Source organism: Centropristis striata, chromosome 12 (genome assembly GCF_030273125.1).
Source record: "Centropristis striata isolate RG_2023a ecotype Rhode Island chromosome 12, C.striata_1.0, whole genome shotgun sequence".
NCBI classification, from domain to species: domain Eukaryota; kingdom Metazoa; phylum Chordata; class Actinopteri; order Perciformes; family Serranidae; genus Centropristis; species Centropristis striata.
In genome coordinates, this window is record NC_081528.1 from 20,957,329 (window position 1) to 20,976,251 (window position 18,923).

The window sequence follows — 18,923 nt, forward strand, 5'->3', positions numbered from 1 at the left end:
GTCAGACGAAAAAACATTTCAGATCTACGTACAGTCCTGGAAAAAAATATTAGACCAGCCTTTTTCTTCAATTTCTTGTTCATTTTAATGCCTGGTACAACTAAAGGTACATTTGTTTGGACAAATATAATGATAACAACAAAACCAGCACATGAGAGTTTCATTTAAGAGCTGATATCTAGACATTTTCCATGATTTACTTGTTAATGATTTGGGTTATTATAAAACAAAACATGGAAAATGTCTAGATATCATCTCTTAAATTAAACTCTTACAAGCTATTTTTGTTGTAATCATTATATTTGTCCAAACAAATGTACCTTTAGATGTACCAGGCATTAAAATGAACAAGAAATTGAAGAAAACAAGAGTCTAATAATTTTTTCCATGACTGTATGTGGTTTGTAGAAATAAAAAAATGCCAATATGTTTGGCTGGTGGCAGTCACTTTTACTTTGAATGCTTTATAAAAATAAAAATGTGGATGTTGATTCCAATGTTAACAATTGGATTCCAAGCATTGAGACCAGCTCTTACTGCAACAAAGAAAACAGGCTGCAGGTCAGAGTCATGGACAAACTGTTGCAGCAACACGCTCTTTAGTTGGAAAGATGGGACGGGACAGGAATGAGGCACGCCCCCGTCCATCATTTTCACGCTTGTTAACTTTTCTATGCAGCTAAGGAAAGACGAGCAGTGACAGTATCTTTCCAGAAGCACGCACTAGAATCCTTTTTCATGTTGCAATAGGCTTGCGTGTGTTCAGCCGGTGGACAGGGGATGTCCATGTGCAGCGCAGGTTATAATACAGTCTGCCGTGCTGTCATTAATCGACGACAGAAGCGTGTTGATGTTCAAGGTGTGCAGGTGGGAAAGTCCCACAGTATCACGCTGCAGACAGGAGAGAGAGAGTTGGCAGCGGGGCTCACACCCCCACTGGCTCGCCATCACACACACATGCTGAGATCACAGGCTGAGCTTTTCATGCTTCGACACAGATCTTCCCCCAGCCGTGGAGGAAACTGTGCACGGATAGAGGCTTTTTCAAAATAAAGGAGGAATTCAGCTGCTACTTATTCCAACTTTGGGTTAGTTTTTATGTTTTTTAGCACAAAGAAACTGTAAAAACAAGACTTATCACAGTTAATAAGACGTTTCAACAAGTCTGTCATCCTCAAACTGTCAGCAGAGGTTACTTAATCCTTATCGCTCTGACCTCCACTTTTATACAGCTGCGAGTGTTGCCAGGCCCGAGCTAAAGGTCAGATTTTATTTGGCTCTGATCGTGTTGTTGCATGACCTCTACGTTCAGGACGGAGGCTTTGAAGTTTTATGTGTGCATCAGGTCTCTCTGCATAACGCCGTCCATAAAGAAAGACAACATTGGTCTCGTTAGCAGGTTTATATGTTTAAACTCTGAAAGACAAAAGCAACCAATAAACTTGTTTTTCAAAATATTGCTTCGTAAAAAAGTAAAATTGTGGGTTCTTTAAATGAACACTGGTTATGATACCTTCATCGCTGACAAAAAAAAGCATTTAGATCACATTTTGAGTAATTTATTGTCAGTTTGTTGACTTCAGATTCCTCCTGCAACATCTGTAACAGTAGTTTGGTTAGAATTAATATGTCAAATTTACAAAGATATTTTTAAAAATTGATTCACAGTTGCCATATTGTGATAAAATGCATCTCAGATGTCGGGATCTTTTCCCAATGTTGCCAATATGATTCATATTTTTGGAAATATTACAGTATATCACTAGCTGAGTTTCTTTTCAGAATAAAAGACATAATGGTACAGTGTTGTAGTCTTTATATAATCGATACAGTTTCTAGTGGTTTTATCTATATTGCATGTATCTAACTGTAAAAATATATTCTCAAATAAATAAATATATAACATAAATATATGTATCTAAAATGAATAAATAAATTGTTACACTTTTGCTCTTTTCAAACAGACACAGGTAAGAAAAAAACGGAATTCCTTCAAAGTCCTTCTGAACAAACGACGGCTCACTGACACAAAATAAAAGTACCATTTCATGATTCCCACGGACTCAGCTGACGTCCCGTCTGACCAGAGGAGATGCTCCCTGATCACTCAACTCCGTTTCCCATTCGTCTCCTATTCCACGCAGGTACTTTTTAGGGTCGCCCGGCCTCTGAAACAAACGCCCCCCTCATGCCGAGCGTGCAGACATTCTAGCCCGTCTTCCTGGCTGCTGAGAGATGGCCCATGCATTCCTACAAGAGGCCCCGGTGCCTTTATCCCCTGCCTGTCGGCCTGCTGTCCACCAGCCTGCACCGGCCACATCCCTGCTCCCTGGCTGCCAGGGCTTAAGCAGCTATTCCTGAACTGGACCGGGCCTCCAGGTCTCAGCTGTGTCCCAGGATATCCCTGTACAGCTCTGGCACACGGTCAGGGTCCACAGGCCTGGGCAAGAAGTGTGTAAATTTCTGGTGCCGCCTGGATTTAGTCCCATCCCTTGGTGTCCCGTCTTTGTTTAATGCCACAAAATAACGCGTCCCTTTGTCTCCGTGTTTGTAGAGGTTGGACGAGTATGTGTTGTACCAGTTCTCCTCAAACTGCTCCCTGAAGACACATTCAGCTGAGAGCTTCTCCTGGAAACAAAGTGGACAACACATGACATTATTTCTCTACATTTATCCTTCAAATTTAGGAAATAGGGGGTAAAAAAAGTTACTTTTGATGATCACATAGTCTAAATGATAAGCAGAGCAGGTACTTACAGAGCCATACAGCTCTCCTTTGTCGTTCATCCCCAGGTAGAGTCCGCTGTCCACCCCTCTAATGCTTATCAACCCAACAGCAAGGCTTATGAATTCCAAAATACCTGGAGAAGAATAACACAGTTGTTCAGGACAGACTAAGATGAAAGAATAATCAAAGAGTCTCTAATTCTATTAATAATGAACTCTAACAGCAGCCTATTGGCACAAATAATACATTTTAATAGTGACATAATTCTATTATAAAATAGTTTTTATATTTGTTATTCACTCTTTCCTTGTTACTGGTTATGTTTACAATAATTTGCGTTATTATTATATTTATTTCTAATGCTCTGTATAATTCTGCAACCAAAATAATGACAATAACTCTCTCAGTATTTACCAAATCGACTGTGGTCCTTCCTCGTCCCTTGCACCGTGCCATCCGGAAGTATTTCCAGATGAAAACCAGTTCTGCAGTATAACTGTCTCCTCCTGAGAATCCCTTTCAGGTGCGTTAAATCCGCCGTGGTGCTCCGCGACAGCCTGTCCCCAGTTATGAGGTGCTCCCCCAAAAGCGTCGGACTGTCCCCGAGAGGGGTCAGGAGGAAATGGGACCCGACCTGTGCGACACCATCGATGCCGTGCAAGACGCCTCCAACTTCCCCCAGAGAAGCAGCAGCAGCAGCAGCCATCGCGTCAAAGCTCAGCGGGTAAAGTTCAGTGAGGAGGTCCGGAGGGAGCGCTCTTTCCTAGTAGACTACCTGGTTGCCACTGCCACTTATTGCATGTTTACGTCCAGCTCCTCCGTTACTTAGCACATGTACCCGTCGTGCAAAGACACGCGTCTATTTCTCTCCCCAGACATGAAACACTCACCAAATCCCGCTGCACCGATTATTTTTTCCTCTTTTCCTCTTCAGCGCTGCGTCTTCATCAGTTGCGGCTGGGCTGCAGTTGGTGCTCAGATAGCCCTCATGTTGCATACCTGTTCACACCGTGATGCCTGGGAGGGGACGTGGAGGACACGCAGGCAGCGGGAGAGGGCTTCAGTTAGTACGGTGCCGGAGAAACGCTGCAGTGCAGGTAGAGGAGCTCCTGGAGGGTTTGCGCTCAAAGTGGCAGGGGTGGTGAGGCAGGTGCAAAACCACAGGACTAGTAATGGGCGGGGCTGTCACAGTTCAGACGTGCCCTGGCAGGGATTTTTTTCCTTCTCCTGAGGCATAAAATAAAGAGACACGAGGAGAGAGAGAGAGTTGATGGTGGTCTGTCTGTGGGCTTTAAACTGAGCACTTAGGCTACTTACTTCAAATTCACATGGAAACTATAAACATGAAACATAAGATACTTTAAATGACCCCTCTAGGCGTGAGAAATAATTATTTATTACATTTAAACATTTCCTTCACTCTCACCAATTTGACGCCCTGTAAATCCCACTTGACTTGAAATAGCCACGGCATGTCTCGCGAGCACGGAGCAGCAGGCTGCTCGAGCTGCTCTGCTCTTTGCTGTGTGTGTGTGTGTGTGTGTGTGTGTGTGTGTGTGTGTGTTAACGCTTACGACACCTCAGTGTAAACAGCCATGGCTGCCCTGCGCAGGCTTGCCCCTTTACTCTCGAACTGCTTCAATAAAACGGGGACGCGGAAACAACAAACATCCTGGAAGGTGCTGAAAGTTGTCGCCGCCGGAGCGAGCGTCACCGCCGCCGGGGCCGGGGCCGCTTATTATTACTGCTGCTCCGGGCTCAGGAGCCATGTCGAGGCTCGGCTCTTTCATCTGGCGCTGCCATCAGTTTCTGCCAGCGATAAGGTACCGTGGGACAACATTCAGCTCTCATCACAGTCCGACAGAAACACTGCCTTTATGTCGTGAGAAACGCATCATTTTTAATGTCAGTTTCTCCCTAAAAATGATAACAGTAATGACGACATAATTAGCCTCCATCATGTGTGCATGTGAATGTACATTAACGTTAATGTGTCGTCAGCAGCAGGAGCTATCCCGACCTTTGGTGCTGAAATGGCAAAATGGTCAAAGGCAGTTCCCAGATCACGTGATCTCATTGCTGCCATTAGTGAGGGTCCTGCTGCTGTTTCTGTACACATGACACATATTAGAGCTAGGGCTGGGCGATATATCCATATAAAAGATACATTTTTAAATGTGATATGGAATTAGACCATATCGCATTATTGATATAGTTCATATTAGGGCTGCAACTAACTATATTTTCATTATCAATTAATCTGTCGATTATTTAAACGATTAATCGATTAGTTGTTTGGTCAATAAAATGTTGAAAAATATCAATCAGTGTTTCCCAAACCAAAAGCTGACGTCCTCAAATCTCTTGTTTTGTCCACAAACCAAAGAGATATTCAGTTTATTGTCATAAAGGAACAAAGAAACCAGAAATATTCACATTGAAGAAGCTGAAATCAGAGAATTTGGACTTATTGTCTTTAAATGACTGCTCAAACCAATTATTCAATTATCAAAATAGTTGACAATTAATTTAATATACGATTATTGTTCGATCAATCGAATAATTGTTGCAGCTCTAGTTCAGTTTTTTTCTTTCTTTCTATATAAATGCTGCCCTTACTAGGGGTTTGTCATATTTAGTTCTTTTGTAATGTTCGTAGTTCTTTTCTCATATAAATATATTTATTTTATAAAAAGATTGGCCTATTTTATTTCATAGGCTATTTTTATTTAAGATATTTTTTTATTTAAATGTGCACTTTATGGAGCTTTGAATCTAAAAAAAGGTCCTCCTGTTGTTATACAGTAATTATGTTCACTTAAGTAAACAGTTTCAATAAAACTACTTGTGAAATGTCATATTTGGCTTTGACTGAACATTTGCTCTCACTTTGTGATAAAAATATCGGAATATATATCGCATATCGATATTCAGCCTAAATATATATGACGGGATATGACTTTTGGTCCCTATTGCCCAGCCCTAGTTAAAGCTTCCCTTGGATAAAATACACATAATAGTCTACTAATGTATACATTATATTGGATTTACATTCAGCATTGGATGGACAACATAACAAGAACACACTTTTGGCCTGGTAATAATTTGTATCTTCGTGAAGCCTTTAATGTAGCTTTTCTGTTCATACAATATTAGAGCTTTTTAAAATGTAAATTTATGGTCAGCTTTAAGGCCGTACTTAATCTACTGTGTCCTATTATTTTTAGGGTCGAGTTAGGGTCAGTCGTTTTTCATAAAAAATGGATGTTAAAACTTTTTTTAATGTTCATTGGAAAGACCTACATATAAAATACAATGGTTTTATATGACATTGATTTCTTTTTACATTTTATTTTACTTTTTATTTATTTATTTCTTTTATGAAAAATGCTTTTAACAATAAAAAAAAAATGTTTTTTTAGGTTTTTAAACTTTTAAATGAGTCAATTTGACCCGCAACATAACAGGAGGGTTTGAAAAATGAAATTATGGGAAAGAAAAAAGTAATAAATGAAAAAAATTAATAACGTTTTAGTGCACTAAAGCACAGCATTTATCAAATGCCCCCCCAAAAAGTGTTCACTGGTTTCAGCTTATCTTCTTTATAATACATCCAGTGTTGGAAAGTAACAAAGTACATTTACTCAAGTACTGTACTTAAGCACAACTTTTAGGTACTTGTGGACTTACTGGAGTATTTCCATTTGATGGAAGTTTTTACTTCTGTTTCGCTACATTTTGAGGCAAATATTGTACTTTTACTCCACTACTGACAGCTGACAGCTTTAGTTACTTTTCAGGTCGAGATTTAAACATGAAAATGATACATTTAAAGTGCTGCTTACATAAATGCATCACTATTAATCATGATAATACAATAATATATTTGGGATATATAAAACAGTCTGAGTGGGTCCATTCTGCATAATGAGTACTTTTACTTTTGATACTTTAAGTACATTTTGATGCTGATACTTTTCTACTTTTACTTCAGTAAGTTTTGCATGCAGGACTTTTACTTGTAGTGGAGTAATTTCACACTGTGGTATTACTACTTTTGCTTAAGTAAATGATCTGAATACCTTTTTCCATCACTGGCTACATTAAAGGTTTTGAACTGTTGATTGGACAAAGCAAAGTAGGATTGTTTGGCAACTCACCATCAGACGCCACCTTAGAAAACAAGAAATTTTGTCATATTTTCCCAACTTATCGATTTTTCAAATTGATATTGAGACGTTTTCTTTCAATTGATTGTTAAATTTAATGACTAATCATCACAGCCCTACTTAACAGTATTACACATTTTTTTTTTAGCTCTATTTTAATTCTTTGCACTATGTCAGATGTTCAGGTTGTTTTGTCCGCGTCCTGTATTAGCCCACATACCAGCACTGCTACAGTAAGTCTCTTTAGCTCAGACATGCGCTGACATTGTTGACAGGATTTTCAAAGATCATTGGGGGATGTAAACAAACATGTAAACCAGGTCAGCTTTCCACACTTCTCACTACAGAAGAGTCCTTGTTTGATATTTGCGGTCTTGGAGGGAGCAAAAGCTTGACTGGTGTCCACGGTGCAGCAGGAATCCAGGGACACAGGAAACTGGACACTGGGGCTTGGCGGAGGGGCTGACATTTGATGAGAGGCGGGGGTGGTTAGAGGGGGTTTAATGGTTAAGCAGAGGGGGGCACACATTCCCTGGGTGTTTGCTCTGTGCCCAGTGGACCTGGCACTGTGCCACCTGACGGAGAGATCCACTCTGTCTTCACCAATCCAGCCTTCTGATCTGGCTGGGTCTGAACAGTTGTAGGGACATTATCTGGTGCACGGGGATGAAAAATAGGGCTGACATAACATGCGCCCCATTACTGAATTAAAGCATGGGCCTCTTTGTTGTTCCATGTGAGCGGCGAGGCTTTTCGTGACAAGAAAAGCTTACATGGATTTCATAAAAAGCATCTTTCAGACGGTATTATCACTGTTGAGATGATTTGCAATATTTCATGATGGTGTGTGTGTGTGTGTGTTTACAGGCCCGGACCTATGGTTTGGATGATGGAGACGCGTACATGTCGTCCTATGAAAACAGATTTCGCCTGTTCAGTTCGGTGGAGTACGAGGGCCAGCTCTACATGACGCCGCTCAACTTCATCGAGTCTGTGACTCTGAATGAACCCAAGAGTGAGTGCACTGATATTACTCAGCTCCAGTGGTGGAAGAAGTATTCAGATCCCGTGCTTCAGTAAAAGTACTAATACTACGCTGTAAATTACTTCACTACAAGTAAAAGTCCTGCATTCAAAACCTACTGAAGTAAAAATATCAGCATCAAAATGTACTTAAAGTATCAAAAAAGTAAAAGTACTCGTTATGCAGAATGGACCAACCCAGACTGTTATATATATTGCAAACCAGAAAATACACAAAATGACTTCTAAAAGACACAACAAATATGTCACAATAACCACCACATCACCACAAAGAGTGATGCAAAACAACCAAAAAAAGAGACAAATTGACCACCAATTGACACAAAATACCTCCAAAGGTAAATGAAATTGCCATGCCATTTTAACAATCCAACAATTAATCATAGCTTTAAATCAAAAATGAAAATAATCATCCACAAATCAGAAGAACCTTGAATTCCAGTAAATTTGAGCCAAATGAATTACACATTTACTATACTATGTGCAATTGAGTGTAATATAAAAATCGAGTCAAACGAGACATGCAGAGCTTAAAATGGTACTGAAACTGACTGAAACTATGTGAATAAGTTGTAACCAGTGGTGGAAAGTAACTAAGTACATTTACTTAAGTACTGTACTTAAGTACAAGTTTGAGGTACTTGTACTTGAGTATTTACATTTGATGTAACTTTATACTTCTACTCGACTACATTTTGAGGCAAATATTGTACTTTTTACTTCACTACTTTAGCAGCCAGCTTTAGTTACTTTACAGGTCGAGATTTAACATAAAAAACATGGTAAATTTAAAATGATGATGCAATTTTATAAATTAGACCTCAAAACAGTATATATAGTTAAAAGGAGCCCTACTTTTACCAAATTAAAACACTGCTTACATATTAAATACATCACTGATCTAATAATATATTTAGATGATACTGATACTTTTGTACTTTTACTTCAGTTAGTTTTGAATGCAGGACATTTACTTGTAGTGGTAGTAGTACTTTTAGTTAAGTAAGAGATCTGAATACTTTTTTTTGGCAGCCTATTTTCATTAATGAAGACAGTAACAGTGTGCTGCACTGCAGATGCTATACAGCCTCTGTAATCAACCACATTTGTCAGCAACCATTTGCTTAATTACACTTCCGTCAAGTCATCAGATAAACCCCCTTCATCCTCCAATTACTTAAGATTGGACAAAAAAAGCCACAGTGTTTATTTCCTGGAACATTACGACTTGTTACTGAGGGCCTGTGAAGTGTCATCATCAGACAATAGGTTGCAGCTTGCAGAGCTTCAGTCACAACACCTGCATAAAGATAGACATCTTTCCCAGCAACCCCACTTTTATGGCTCATTTATGTGGCAACAAACTCGCAGAGACAAGAGAGACCAAACAGTGAGATGTCATAAATGTAATGATAAGACAGTGTGATTACTGTGATTGATTATGATTTAAAGTGTGTGGCCTGCTGTTATGTTTTGGAAAGTGTTCCCTGGCATCTGATGAGGAAGGTAAATAAGGGGCACTAATGTGTTAGCATACCTTTTTATCTCTGATGGCTAATGTGTTGCAAAATAGTAATCATGGCGTTTTATGGTTATATTGTAGCTGTAAAAAGATTCTTATAGATGTTTAGGAGGCCTTGGACATGACCATGATACACCACTGATGGTTTATTTTTAGAGGACGGTGGAGCTCTGACCATCTAGAAGTGAACCATTAGAGTCAAAACTTAAAGTGCTGTCATGTAAATTATTCATATCAGTGAGACAATAATACATGTTTATGAAATCATCCAATACAGGCTCACATTGAGGACAACACGCTCACTCAGACGTCTCACTCTGGTGGAGAGCGAGCCATAATCCCAGTTTTAGACACAGGCTCTAAAATGTGTCAGTGGATGGTTATTGTCACTGTTATCGATGTCATTTCCCAGCCAGGGAACACCTCCATCTTATCTTCTGCTTTATTGTCCATCGGAATGCGAACATGGAGATACACAGCTTTCTGTCCGCATAAACACTTGTTTTCACTTTTGTGATATAGAATTAAAAGATGTATTCAGATCCTTTACCTAAATAAAAGTACTAACACCACGCTGTGAAATTACTCCACTACAAGTAAAAATACTTACTGAAGGAAAAGTATAAAGTATCAGCATAAAAATTTACTTAAAATATCAAAAGTAAAAGTACTTGTTATGCAGGATGGCACCACTCAGATTGTTTTATATATCCCAAATATATTATTAGATCATTATTATTATTATTATTATTATTATTGAAGCATTTATGTAAGCAGCGTTTTTATAAGGTAGGAAATAATTTTATCTTCTTAACATCTAAACAACATTGTTGAATCTTAACCTGAAAAGTAACTAAAGCTGTCAGATAAATGTAGTGGAGTAAAAACTACAATACTTGCCTTTAAATGTAGTGGAGTAGAAGTATAAAGCATAAAATGAAAATACTCAAGTAAAGTACGAGTACCTCAGAATTGGACTTAAGTACAGTACTTGAGTAAATGTACTTAGTTACATTCCACCACTGGTAATACAACACTGTAAAAATGTTCCACTACAAGTAAAAAATCCTTTGTTCTTAACCTTACTTATAGGGGCAGTTTATCTCAAATTAAAATATAATTTTTTCTTCTAACCAGTAGTGCTATTTATCTGTCTCGATTGTTTTGGAGAACTATTGGATCTATTTTCTTGCAAACAAACGACATCCCCCAACCGTATCCAGTGGTGGAAAGTAATTAAGTACATTAACTCAAGTACTGTACTTAAGTACAATTTTGAGGAAGTTGCACTTTACTTGAGTATGTCCATTTTATGTAACTTTATATTTCTACTTTACTACATTTTAAGGGCAAATATTGTACTTTTTACTCAACTACATTTAGCTGACAGCTTTATTTACTTTTCAGGTTGAGATGCATGTAACAAATGCAACATAACAGGAGGGTTAAAAGCAAAAGTAAAATGTTCCCTGTTAGTGTTTTACTATTATATATATGAGCTTTTTGGATTAATATAAGCTGCATTAGTGTGTATGCAGCTTTTAATGCTTTAACTGTTACCTTGTTGTGTTCAGATCGGAGAGGATGGAAGTCCTTCACTAAAAAGGTGAGTTGTTCTGTCATCAAAGCACTTGCTGCTGTTGTACAGAATCTCCCCTTGTTCTGTGTAAAACCTCTGTAATTACTGTAATGCCAACAAACACTGCATTACGCAGTGATTACTCAGGGTTTAGAAATGAATGAGTGATTTGGGATTTTCTTTCTATTCTCTCAGGACTTAGACAAGATGCTGGCTGATACCCCGCCTGTTTGGAAAGGATCATCTAATTTGTTTAGAAATCTTCGTGAACGAGGTGAAGTAACCCGCTCCATGTACACATAAATCCAGTGAATTTAAGTAATTCCTCTTTATGCTTTTTTTTTTTTAAAGGCCCTTTGTGGCTCGTTCAAAGTGTGCTCTGTTGTGCGTGTCAGCCTTGTATAATCCAGAGTAGTGAGTGTGTTGTAAACACTATCTTATCTCTCCATCGGTCTGGTAACATGTTGTAGATTTATTCTCAGGTAACCTCTGCAGGAGGGAATGCTGCTTCGATAAAATACGTAATGATCCCACCCTGTTTCTTGACTTAAAAGTGCGATAACTATGAAGTTTCCTGGAAAGAGCTAGGTTATATAAGTTTGTATAAACTATAGGGGGTGTAAAAAAAGGCCTTTGAAGTGGTTATTTATTTATTTTGGAGACTTTAGGGTCTGAACTATATGCTTGCTTGTCGACATTTTTGCATGTTTAACTGGTGAAAGTCAAGAGATTACACTGGTTTTTAATTGGAGTCTATTGGAGTCAACTTCTATATTTCCCTTGTAATTTGTACGAATTTGCAGTTTAAATTACTCTAAATGTATCGTGTCAAAATGGTGCTAATTAGACTTGAATAACGTTTAAACAGGAAAGGTGAAAATGTCTAATGGCAGTATGTTTTTCCTCCTTTCATTCCTGATCCCATGCATCAAACAAGCAGTAGAGGCGTGAATCATCAGAGGCCCCATGATATGATTTTATGCCGGTACTTACGATACGATACAATATTATTGCGATTTTAAGCATTTTGCGATATGGTGAGTATTGTGATACAATATATTGTGATTTAACTTTTCATTTTGTGTCCACAAAATTAAATTCAATCAAGAATTATTTTTGTCAAATAAGAGAAAATTCTCAGTCTATTCATCTCACTTCAGTCTTTTTATTTCTCCACAATGAGAGTCAAACCCACAGACTGACCAACAAAGTATTCAGTCAAACTGAACTGAACTGATATCAAACATGTATGGATGACAACAACTGCAGCATTTTATCAAACTTTCAAAAACTTTAAGCTCGAAACGGCTGTGTCCGTGAAATAATGTGGCTTTGCAGTGTTATTTCAACAACTTCCCGACACCATATCCTGACCACATGGTGCTTCTAGATTCCTTAGATCTTCTAGTTTTTATTTGATATCAGTGTAACCAGTATATTTTTTTTAAAGTGAGCCAGCTAAGGCCTCCAGAAAAAAATGGCGAAAATACTGGCGCAAAATAAACGCTAAATATAGATACTTGACGACTACAAATAGATATAAGATGGCCATGCAAAATATGGCACAAGCAGAATGGAGTCAATTATTTCAGTTAGTCCATTCGACAAATAATTAATTGGTAAGCAAGCAGCAGCTTCTGGGACTGAAAGGCGAAGCCCATGCATAAGTGCCTACCTGTTATTTTCTCTAATAGCCAGCAGGGGGCGACTCCACTGGTTGTATAGAAGTCTTTGAGAAAATTGTCCTACTTCTCAGTTGATTTATTACCTCAGTAAACCTTTTCTTAATGAGTTTCTGGTCTGAAACATTAGTTTCAAGTCTTCAATACAGCACGATGGTCATTTTGTTAATTTTGGTCCCATTTAGAGTAAAATAGACAATAAAGTATACTGAAGGGTGGGGCCTCCTTTTGATTGACAAGTCATTACCATGGCGACCTGTCAATCAGGAAAGAGTCTCAAAACAGTGTGTTTTCACTTCATCGAGTTAATTTTAACATTTTTGTAGATTTGAGCTCTTAATGAACTTATTTTAACTGACTTTTAACTGAGCATTTTTATACATTTTAATGAACTATTTTAGCATTTTAATTACTTATGTATTGTAACATTTAATTTCACAACTATTTATGCATATTTTTTAATGTGGGTAACATTTTGGTGTTGTTCAGCATTCGTTTGCACTAAAAGACACTGGAGAAGCTTATTTTACTTTAAGCTGCTTGTGCAATGACTGCAGTCTTCGAGTTGTAGTAACTTTGCAGGAAGAAAAGGAAAAAATGATTAAAGTTGTTAGTGTGAGTTAAGATATTTATTTAATTTTCCCACCTGGGCCTGCACACTCCTGCTCAGTAGGTCATAGGAGCCAGTGGAGCAACAGATCTCACTGTTCTGCTCCCTCCTCTGTTGCTTTAGCTAAGTGCCAATGCCGGGATTTTGGGCTTTTAATCCTGCTGTTAAACGTTGCGGCTTTGTCAGGGAAAAAAAGGACTGGATTGATCTGTGAACAAAGCGTCGCTTTAGAGAATGAGGGAGCTGTTTGAACCCAGCTATGTCGAGACATGTCCCACTGGCCACCCCCCTGATCACCGCGGACATTATGAAGCCTAAGAATGGCATTGGATTACATCTGCGGGACTGCCACTCTGTATGAAGTGTTTCTGTGGAATTCTTTGTATTGTCTAACAACATCTACTTGAGCTCAGAGGCTGAGCTGCAGGGAGGAGGAGGAGGAGGAGGAGGAGGGGTGGGCTCCCTCCAGGAGTGAAGGTGTGTGGTATTGGTGGCTGGAATCTTAAAAGTTTTTTTCTCTCTCTTCAACCCATTTAAGCTTTAAAGGCTTTGAAGCTAGAGATCTGTTGTCATTATAGGGCCGTACCTGCCAAACACAGAGAGCTGGGATGACAAGGAACCTTTTTTAGATGAACTTTGTGCAATGGCATGCATCACAAATACTCTATTCACACCTCAGTTTTTTCATGTTTCACTGGCTTTTACATCATGTTGTTAGCTACAGAGTAGGATTAATTTTTATCTCCTTAACATACTCTTTGTTAAATCTCGACCTGGAAAGTAACTGAAGCTGTCAGCTAAATGTAGTGGAAAGTGAAAGTGAAAAGTATAATATTTGCCTCAAAATGTAGTGAAGTAGAAGTATTAAGTGACATAAAATGGGAATAGTCAAGTAAAGTACAAGCCACCTTTAAAATTGAACTTAAGTTTAACTTAACTTGAGTAAATGTACTTAGTTACTTTCCACCACTGCTAATACCACACTGTAAAAATGCTCCACTACAAGTAAAAATCCTTTATTCTTAACTTAAAGGGACAGTTCATCTCAAATCAAAAATATACATTTTTCGTCTAACCTATTTATCTGTCTCGACTGCTTTGGAGAACTATTGGAACTATCTACATTAGAACTATTTTTTGCAGCCATACTACATCCACCAACCGTATCCAGTGGTGGAAAGTAACTAAGTACATTTACTCAATACTGTACTTCAGTACAATTTTGAGGTACTTGTACTTTACTTGAGGATTTCCACATAGAGTATGTAACTTTATACTTCTACTCCACTACATTTTAAGGTAAATATTGTACTTTTTACTCCACTACATTTAGCTGACAGCTTTAGTTACTTTTCAGATTGGGTGCATGTCACAAATGCTCTCTTCACACCTCAGTTTGTTCATCTTTCACTTGCTTTTACATCACGTTGTTAGCTGCAGAGTGCTTTTCTATAAATTACATCTTTGTTTGCCAGTTCTTTCTCCCTCGAGCGTTCTTTCTCTGGAAATATCTCCCTGCAGCAAAAGCCCTACCTGAATTCTTTTCCCATAACACCCCGAGCAGTCACCCAGAACTATCTGCGCTCGATTCTCTATCTTCCCGAGCAAACAAAAGCTTGGGAATGCTTTCAGAGTCAGAGGGGAGAAGCCTCCCGAGTAGACTGAGCTGTCTCCTGACACTTACTCTTCTCTTCTCTTCTCTTCTCTTCTCCGTGTCACACAACAAAGGGAGCTGAAGGACGCGACACAAAACCTGAATCGGCCATTCTCGATCAGTGACAGATCACTTGAGAGTGTATTACACCTTGTTACCCAAACACGATCAGAAGCCGTGGGCCTTAAATTTGTTTGGGTTTGTGTCCAGATAGGTCAGCTCAGTTGTAAAGCCTGTGTTTGTGTGAGGGGAACACCAAGCATGAAGAAAAAGGCACCTTTTAAGATGTTATCAGTGAGTGCAAGAAGATTACTCTTGTCTGAAGGCGTGCACTGTTTCTTAGGATGGCTTATTCATCTCAGATGCATGACTTTGAACATATGTAAACACCTTCAGCTAACTGGTTAATGCTGTTTGATGCTGTCTTGTTTGGAAAAGGGAACAATTTGGATTTTGTTTCTCAGCTTGACAAATTTTTGTCTTTTTTTTGTCCAGGTGTCATCAGTTACACAGAGTACCTCTTCCTGCTCTGCATTTTAACAAGTCAGTATATATTTCAACTGGCTTAAGCAGAATTATCTTGTTTAGAGATGAAAAGGTATGCTATTTAACTCATTTTCGTTTGATTTTCAGAGCCCCATGCAGGCTTCAGGATTGCCTTCAACATGTTTGATGCAGATGGAAATGAAATGGTGGACAAACGGGAGTTCATGGTGGTACGAGCCATATCTTGATAATCAAATAAAAAAATATGCATTTGATCCATTATGTTGCATTGTGCATTAATACATTTCTTGTCTTCTCACTAGCTGGAAGAAATTTTCCGTAAGAAAAAGGACAAAAAGGAAGTTGCTGAAGACGTGCAAAGATTTGACCAGCAGGTATGAGCTGCTTTATCAATATCTTGGGACAATGCATAGTGTAAATGGGATTTCATTTTATCATGAATTGACTGAGGGTAACTACTAAAAGTGGGCAATATATATCAACAATTGAATATTTATAATATCTCAAAAAGAAAACAAACGACAGGCACATAGACAGTAGAGGAGAGGTGCATGAAAGTCACTTTGTTAACAATATTAAGAAATGATAATGTGCCACTTATTTGCTCATGCTTGTATGCTGCACAGGAAAGAGAACCAGTGTTTAACCGTTTAATGTCTCTACATTGAAGTTTAACTAGGAGTCTCTTGAATGCTTCAGTTTAAAGAAAATAAACAAGAGCTGTTGTTCTGAAACATTGTGAACATCCATAGATGTCCTGGTAAGCAAGAAGAATTTTAACAGGTTTTTTGGGGGGTAAAGAAATCACATTTTAAACAATATCGTCAGATTATTGTTATTGGAAAAAATGTAAAAATAATTGAAGAGACCTAATTACTACTAACTTTGCTGTTCCCTTAACTTTTTGGCCTCTTCTTCTCGATTCTGCAAATCCACCCTCAACCTTTTTACTGGTTCCAGCAGGAAACCTCTGAACATATACTACTACGACTAAAGCGGAAAGAGAAGTGGAAACTCATGGATGTGGACCAGCTGCAGAAACACTACTGTGCATATTCATTGGGCTGCATAACACTTTATAGGGCACTACTTGAAATTGAAAATTTCAACAAAAACGAGTGTTGTTGGGGGATAATACTAGATTACTTTTTAACTTTTGAGCCTTTTTTTAATATGTTTCATATTTATGTTGCAAATCAAGGTCAATTGAGTTATTATTATTATTATTATTATTATTATTATTATTATAGTGATTGGTCACATTGCTACATGGTGGTGTAGTGGTTAGCATTCTTGCCTCACAGCAAGAGCCGGTTCCACTCCAGCCTGCAGCTCTTCTGTGCAGCTTAGGTTTAATTGGTGAATTCTAAATTGTCTGTAGGAGTGAATGAGAGCGTGATTATCAGTCTCTATGTGTCAGCCCTGTGATAGTCTGGAGACCTGTCCACGGTGTACCCGCCTCTCACCCAATGTCGGCTGGGATTGGCTCCAGCCCCCCGCGACCCAAGTTCAGATAAGCTGTTTAGGAGAATTAATACTTTAATAAACAACACAACAAATTGTAGGCCTAAATACAAAATGGACATGTCATGACAGTATAAAGTTTATGTGGCTGGTGTTAACAAGCATTTGATTATTTACACACAGAGCAAACTTCAACTGAAATCATGTTTCTGCCATCTGACAAGCAATCAATTTAGCTCTGTTTCAGTCTGCACCAACTCCTTAGCTCCATGTTCACCTGTTCATCTGTTGTTTGGTGCCGGGTGAAAAAGACACCTGTTACATCTGGCTGCGAGATAGATCAATGAGAATGAGTCAAAGCAGTTGTGTTTCAAGCTGGAAAACCAAAACAACAAGCGAAAAGAAGCTAAAATGCTCTCTCTTGAGCTAACAGTGATTCTCTGCAGGTTTGTCACCAGATGTGACACTTTTAGTTTATGTAATTTTTAAAAAAGGGGAAAAAAAGCTTGACATTGACCCAAATCTTAAATTTAAACCAATGACAGTGCTCTATGGCTGCACAGAGGTGAATGTGGTCATACAGGGTAAAACATGCCTGAGGCTTTCATCTCTTCGGGGCTGTCTTGTGCCACATGCAGGTGGATGTAAACAGACAGAGCTGAATAGAGCGATAAGAGCGACTCTTTGAGGTTTTATCACAAGAACACAACATGGAGGAGCTTTACTCTGCTGGCACAAACGTTAGCATCTCTGGATAGTCTTGCATTAATCTGAAGCCCGTATAACCATCAAAAAGATCATTAGAATAGGCACTCTAGATTTGGACATATAATGACGCTTTTCAGGAAGACAAAGCTGGGGATGAAGACTCTGTGTGTGTGCGTGTGTGTGTGTGTGTATTCGTGTGTGTGAACTCTAAAAGCTTCAAGTCACGTCATGTAAATTTGATGGCTTTGACTTGAAAAATCAATCGACAGCTTAAGAAACGAATTTCCAACCATCTTCCTGTTCTAAAATACTTTGTGAATTATAAATGAATCTTTTCTCTCTGCTCTCTTTGATTTCAGAGCCTGCAGCTGTACGGTCAACGCAAATCCCAACCACACAGTGTATGTATTGTTCTCTTACCCCGGAGGAAAATGAACTGCTCTGCTTGTTGCATGTATTTTTGGCATGCGCTCTTCCTAACCTGATTTTCTATTTTTTGTACGCACAGAAAACCCATGCATCTTAGGGGCTGACACCACCTCTATTTGTGTCTGTTAGCAGAAGATAACCTCATTCACATGCACTGGAATTGAAATACACCACTGTGTATTTCAACATTATCTGACATATTGTCATTGTCTTTGTGTGTGTGTGTGTGTGTGTATGTGTGTCTGTGTGTGTGTGGTAGTGCAGATGATTTATGTACTCATCTTTGTCAGCATTGGGCGAGAGATTCCTGACAACGTTTCACCCAGACCCCCATGTTTTATTTTTACAGTTTCTTGAGGAGTGGTATTTGGGCTCAGGTTACCTTTTGTGATGGGTTTGACCATGAAGATGCCCGTCAGAGAGCAGAGCTGTGAAAAGCACTCTCACACACACGCACACAAGCATGCACGCGAGCACGCACACGAGCACGCACGCACGCACGCAGAACAGAAGGACAGATCCGTCTGTTTGAAGACACTCTAGGTGTGTCTTTTTTGTTTTGATTTCTTCTGCCCTACTGTAGGTATCTTTCCACCAAAAAAAGTTCAAAAGTCAAATCTTTTCAAAAACAGATAACAGGCATGTGTTCAGTGCTGCGGTTGGGCTTTCCCCCCGACAAATTCTAATTACAAGTGTATCAGGATCTTTTCATGGGATGAGATGGGAACAGTGCGGTGCATTAAAGAGTTGTTCCGTAATTAGCTGTGGGATCATGTCGTAAATCTCTCTCTCTCTGGTGAAAAGCGATGAGGCGCAGAGGAAGAGCT

The 18,923-nt window shown here is 38.8% G+C and overlaps 2 protein-coding genes across 3 annotated transcripts in view; one reads left to right on the forward strand and one right to left on the reverse strand.

The window, feature by feature from the left end:
* Window positions 1-2,325: 2,325 nt before the first annotated feature.
* fgf20b (fibroblast growth factor 20b) lies at window positions 2,326-3,818 on the reverse strand. Its single transcript, XM_059346622.1, has 3 exons — window positions 3,143-3,818; window positions 2,758-2,861; window positions 2,326-2,628 (listed from the first exon to the last, which is right to left on the reverse strand). The coding sequence occupies exons 1-3, from the start codon at window positions 3,432-3,434 to the stop codon at window positions 2,383-2,385; spliced, it is 642 nt and encodes a 213-aa protein (XP_059202605.1). The 5' UTR covers window positions 3,435-3,818; the 3' UTR covers window positions 2,326-2,382.
* Window positions 3,819-4,297: 479 nt separating this feature from the next.
* micu3b (mitochondrial calcium uptake family, member 3b) overlaps window positions 4,298-18,923 on the forward strand; it is a 29,517-nt gene continuing 14,891 nt past the window's right edge. For both annotated transcript variants that reach the window (XM_059346359.1, XM_059346360.1), the window contains exons 1-8: window positions 4,298-4,551; window positions 7,765-7,912; window positions 11,038-11,069; window positions 11,238-11,316; window positions 15,484-15,531; window positions 15,622-15,704; window positions 15,798-15,869; window positions 18,027-18,068. In XM_059346359.1, coding sequence (XP_059202342.1) covers window positions 4,324-4,551; window positions 7,765-7,912; window positions 11,038-11,069; window positions 11,238-11,316; window positions 15,484-15,531; window positions 15,622-15,704; window positions 15,798-15,869; window positions 18,027-18,068 — 732 coding nt within the window. In that variant the 5' untranslated portion in view covers window positions 4,298-4,323. The remainder of the gene's footprint in view (window positions 4,552-7,764; window positions 7,913-11,037; window positions 11,070-11,237; window positions 11,317-15,483; window positions 15,532-15,621; window positions 15,705-15,797; window positions 15,870-18,026; window positions 18,069-18,923) is intronic.

Excerpts from the sequence above, each read along its gene's own strand:
- fgf20b (XM_059346622.1), bottom strand. The coding sequence starts at position 3,434 with ATGGCTGCTGCTGCTGCTGCTTCTCTGGGGGAAGTTGGAGGCGTCTTG. Across the intron at positions 2,862-3,142 it reads GAAGGACCACAGTCGATTTG|GTATTTTGGAATTCATAAGC; the intron begins GTAAATACTGAG and ends ATTCTTCTCCAG. Across the intron at positions 2,629-2,757 it reads AAGGAGAGCTGTATGGCTCT|GAGAAGCTCTCAGCTGAATG; the intron begins GTAAGTACCTGC and ends CTTTGTTTCCAG.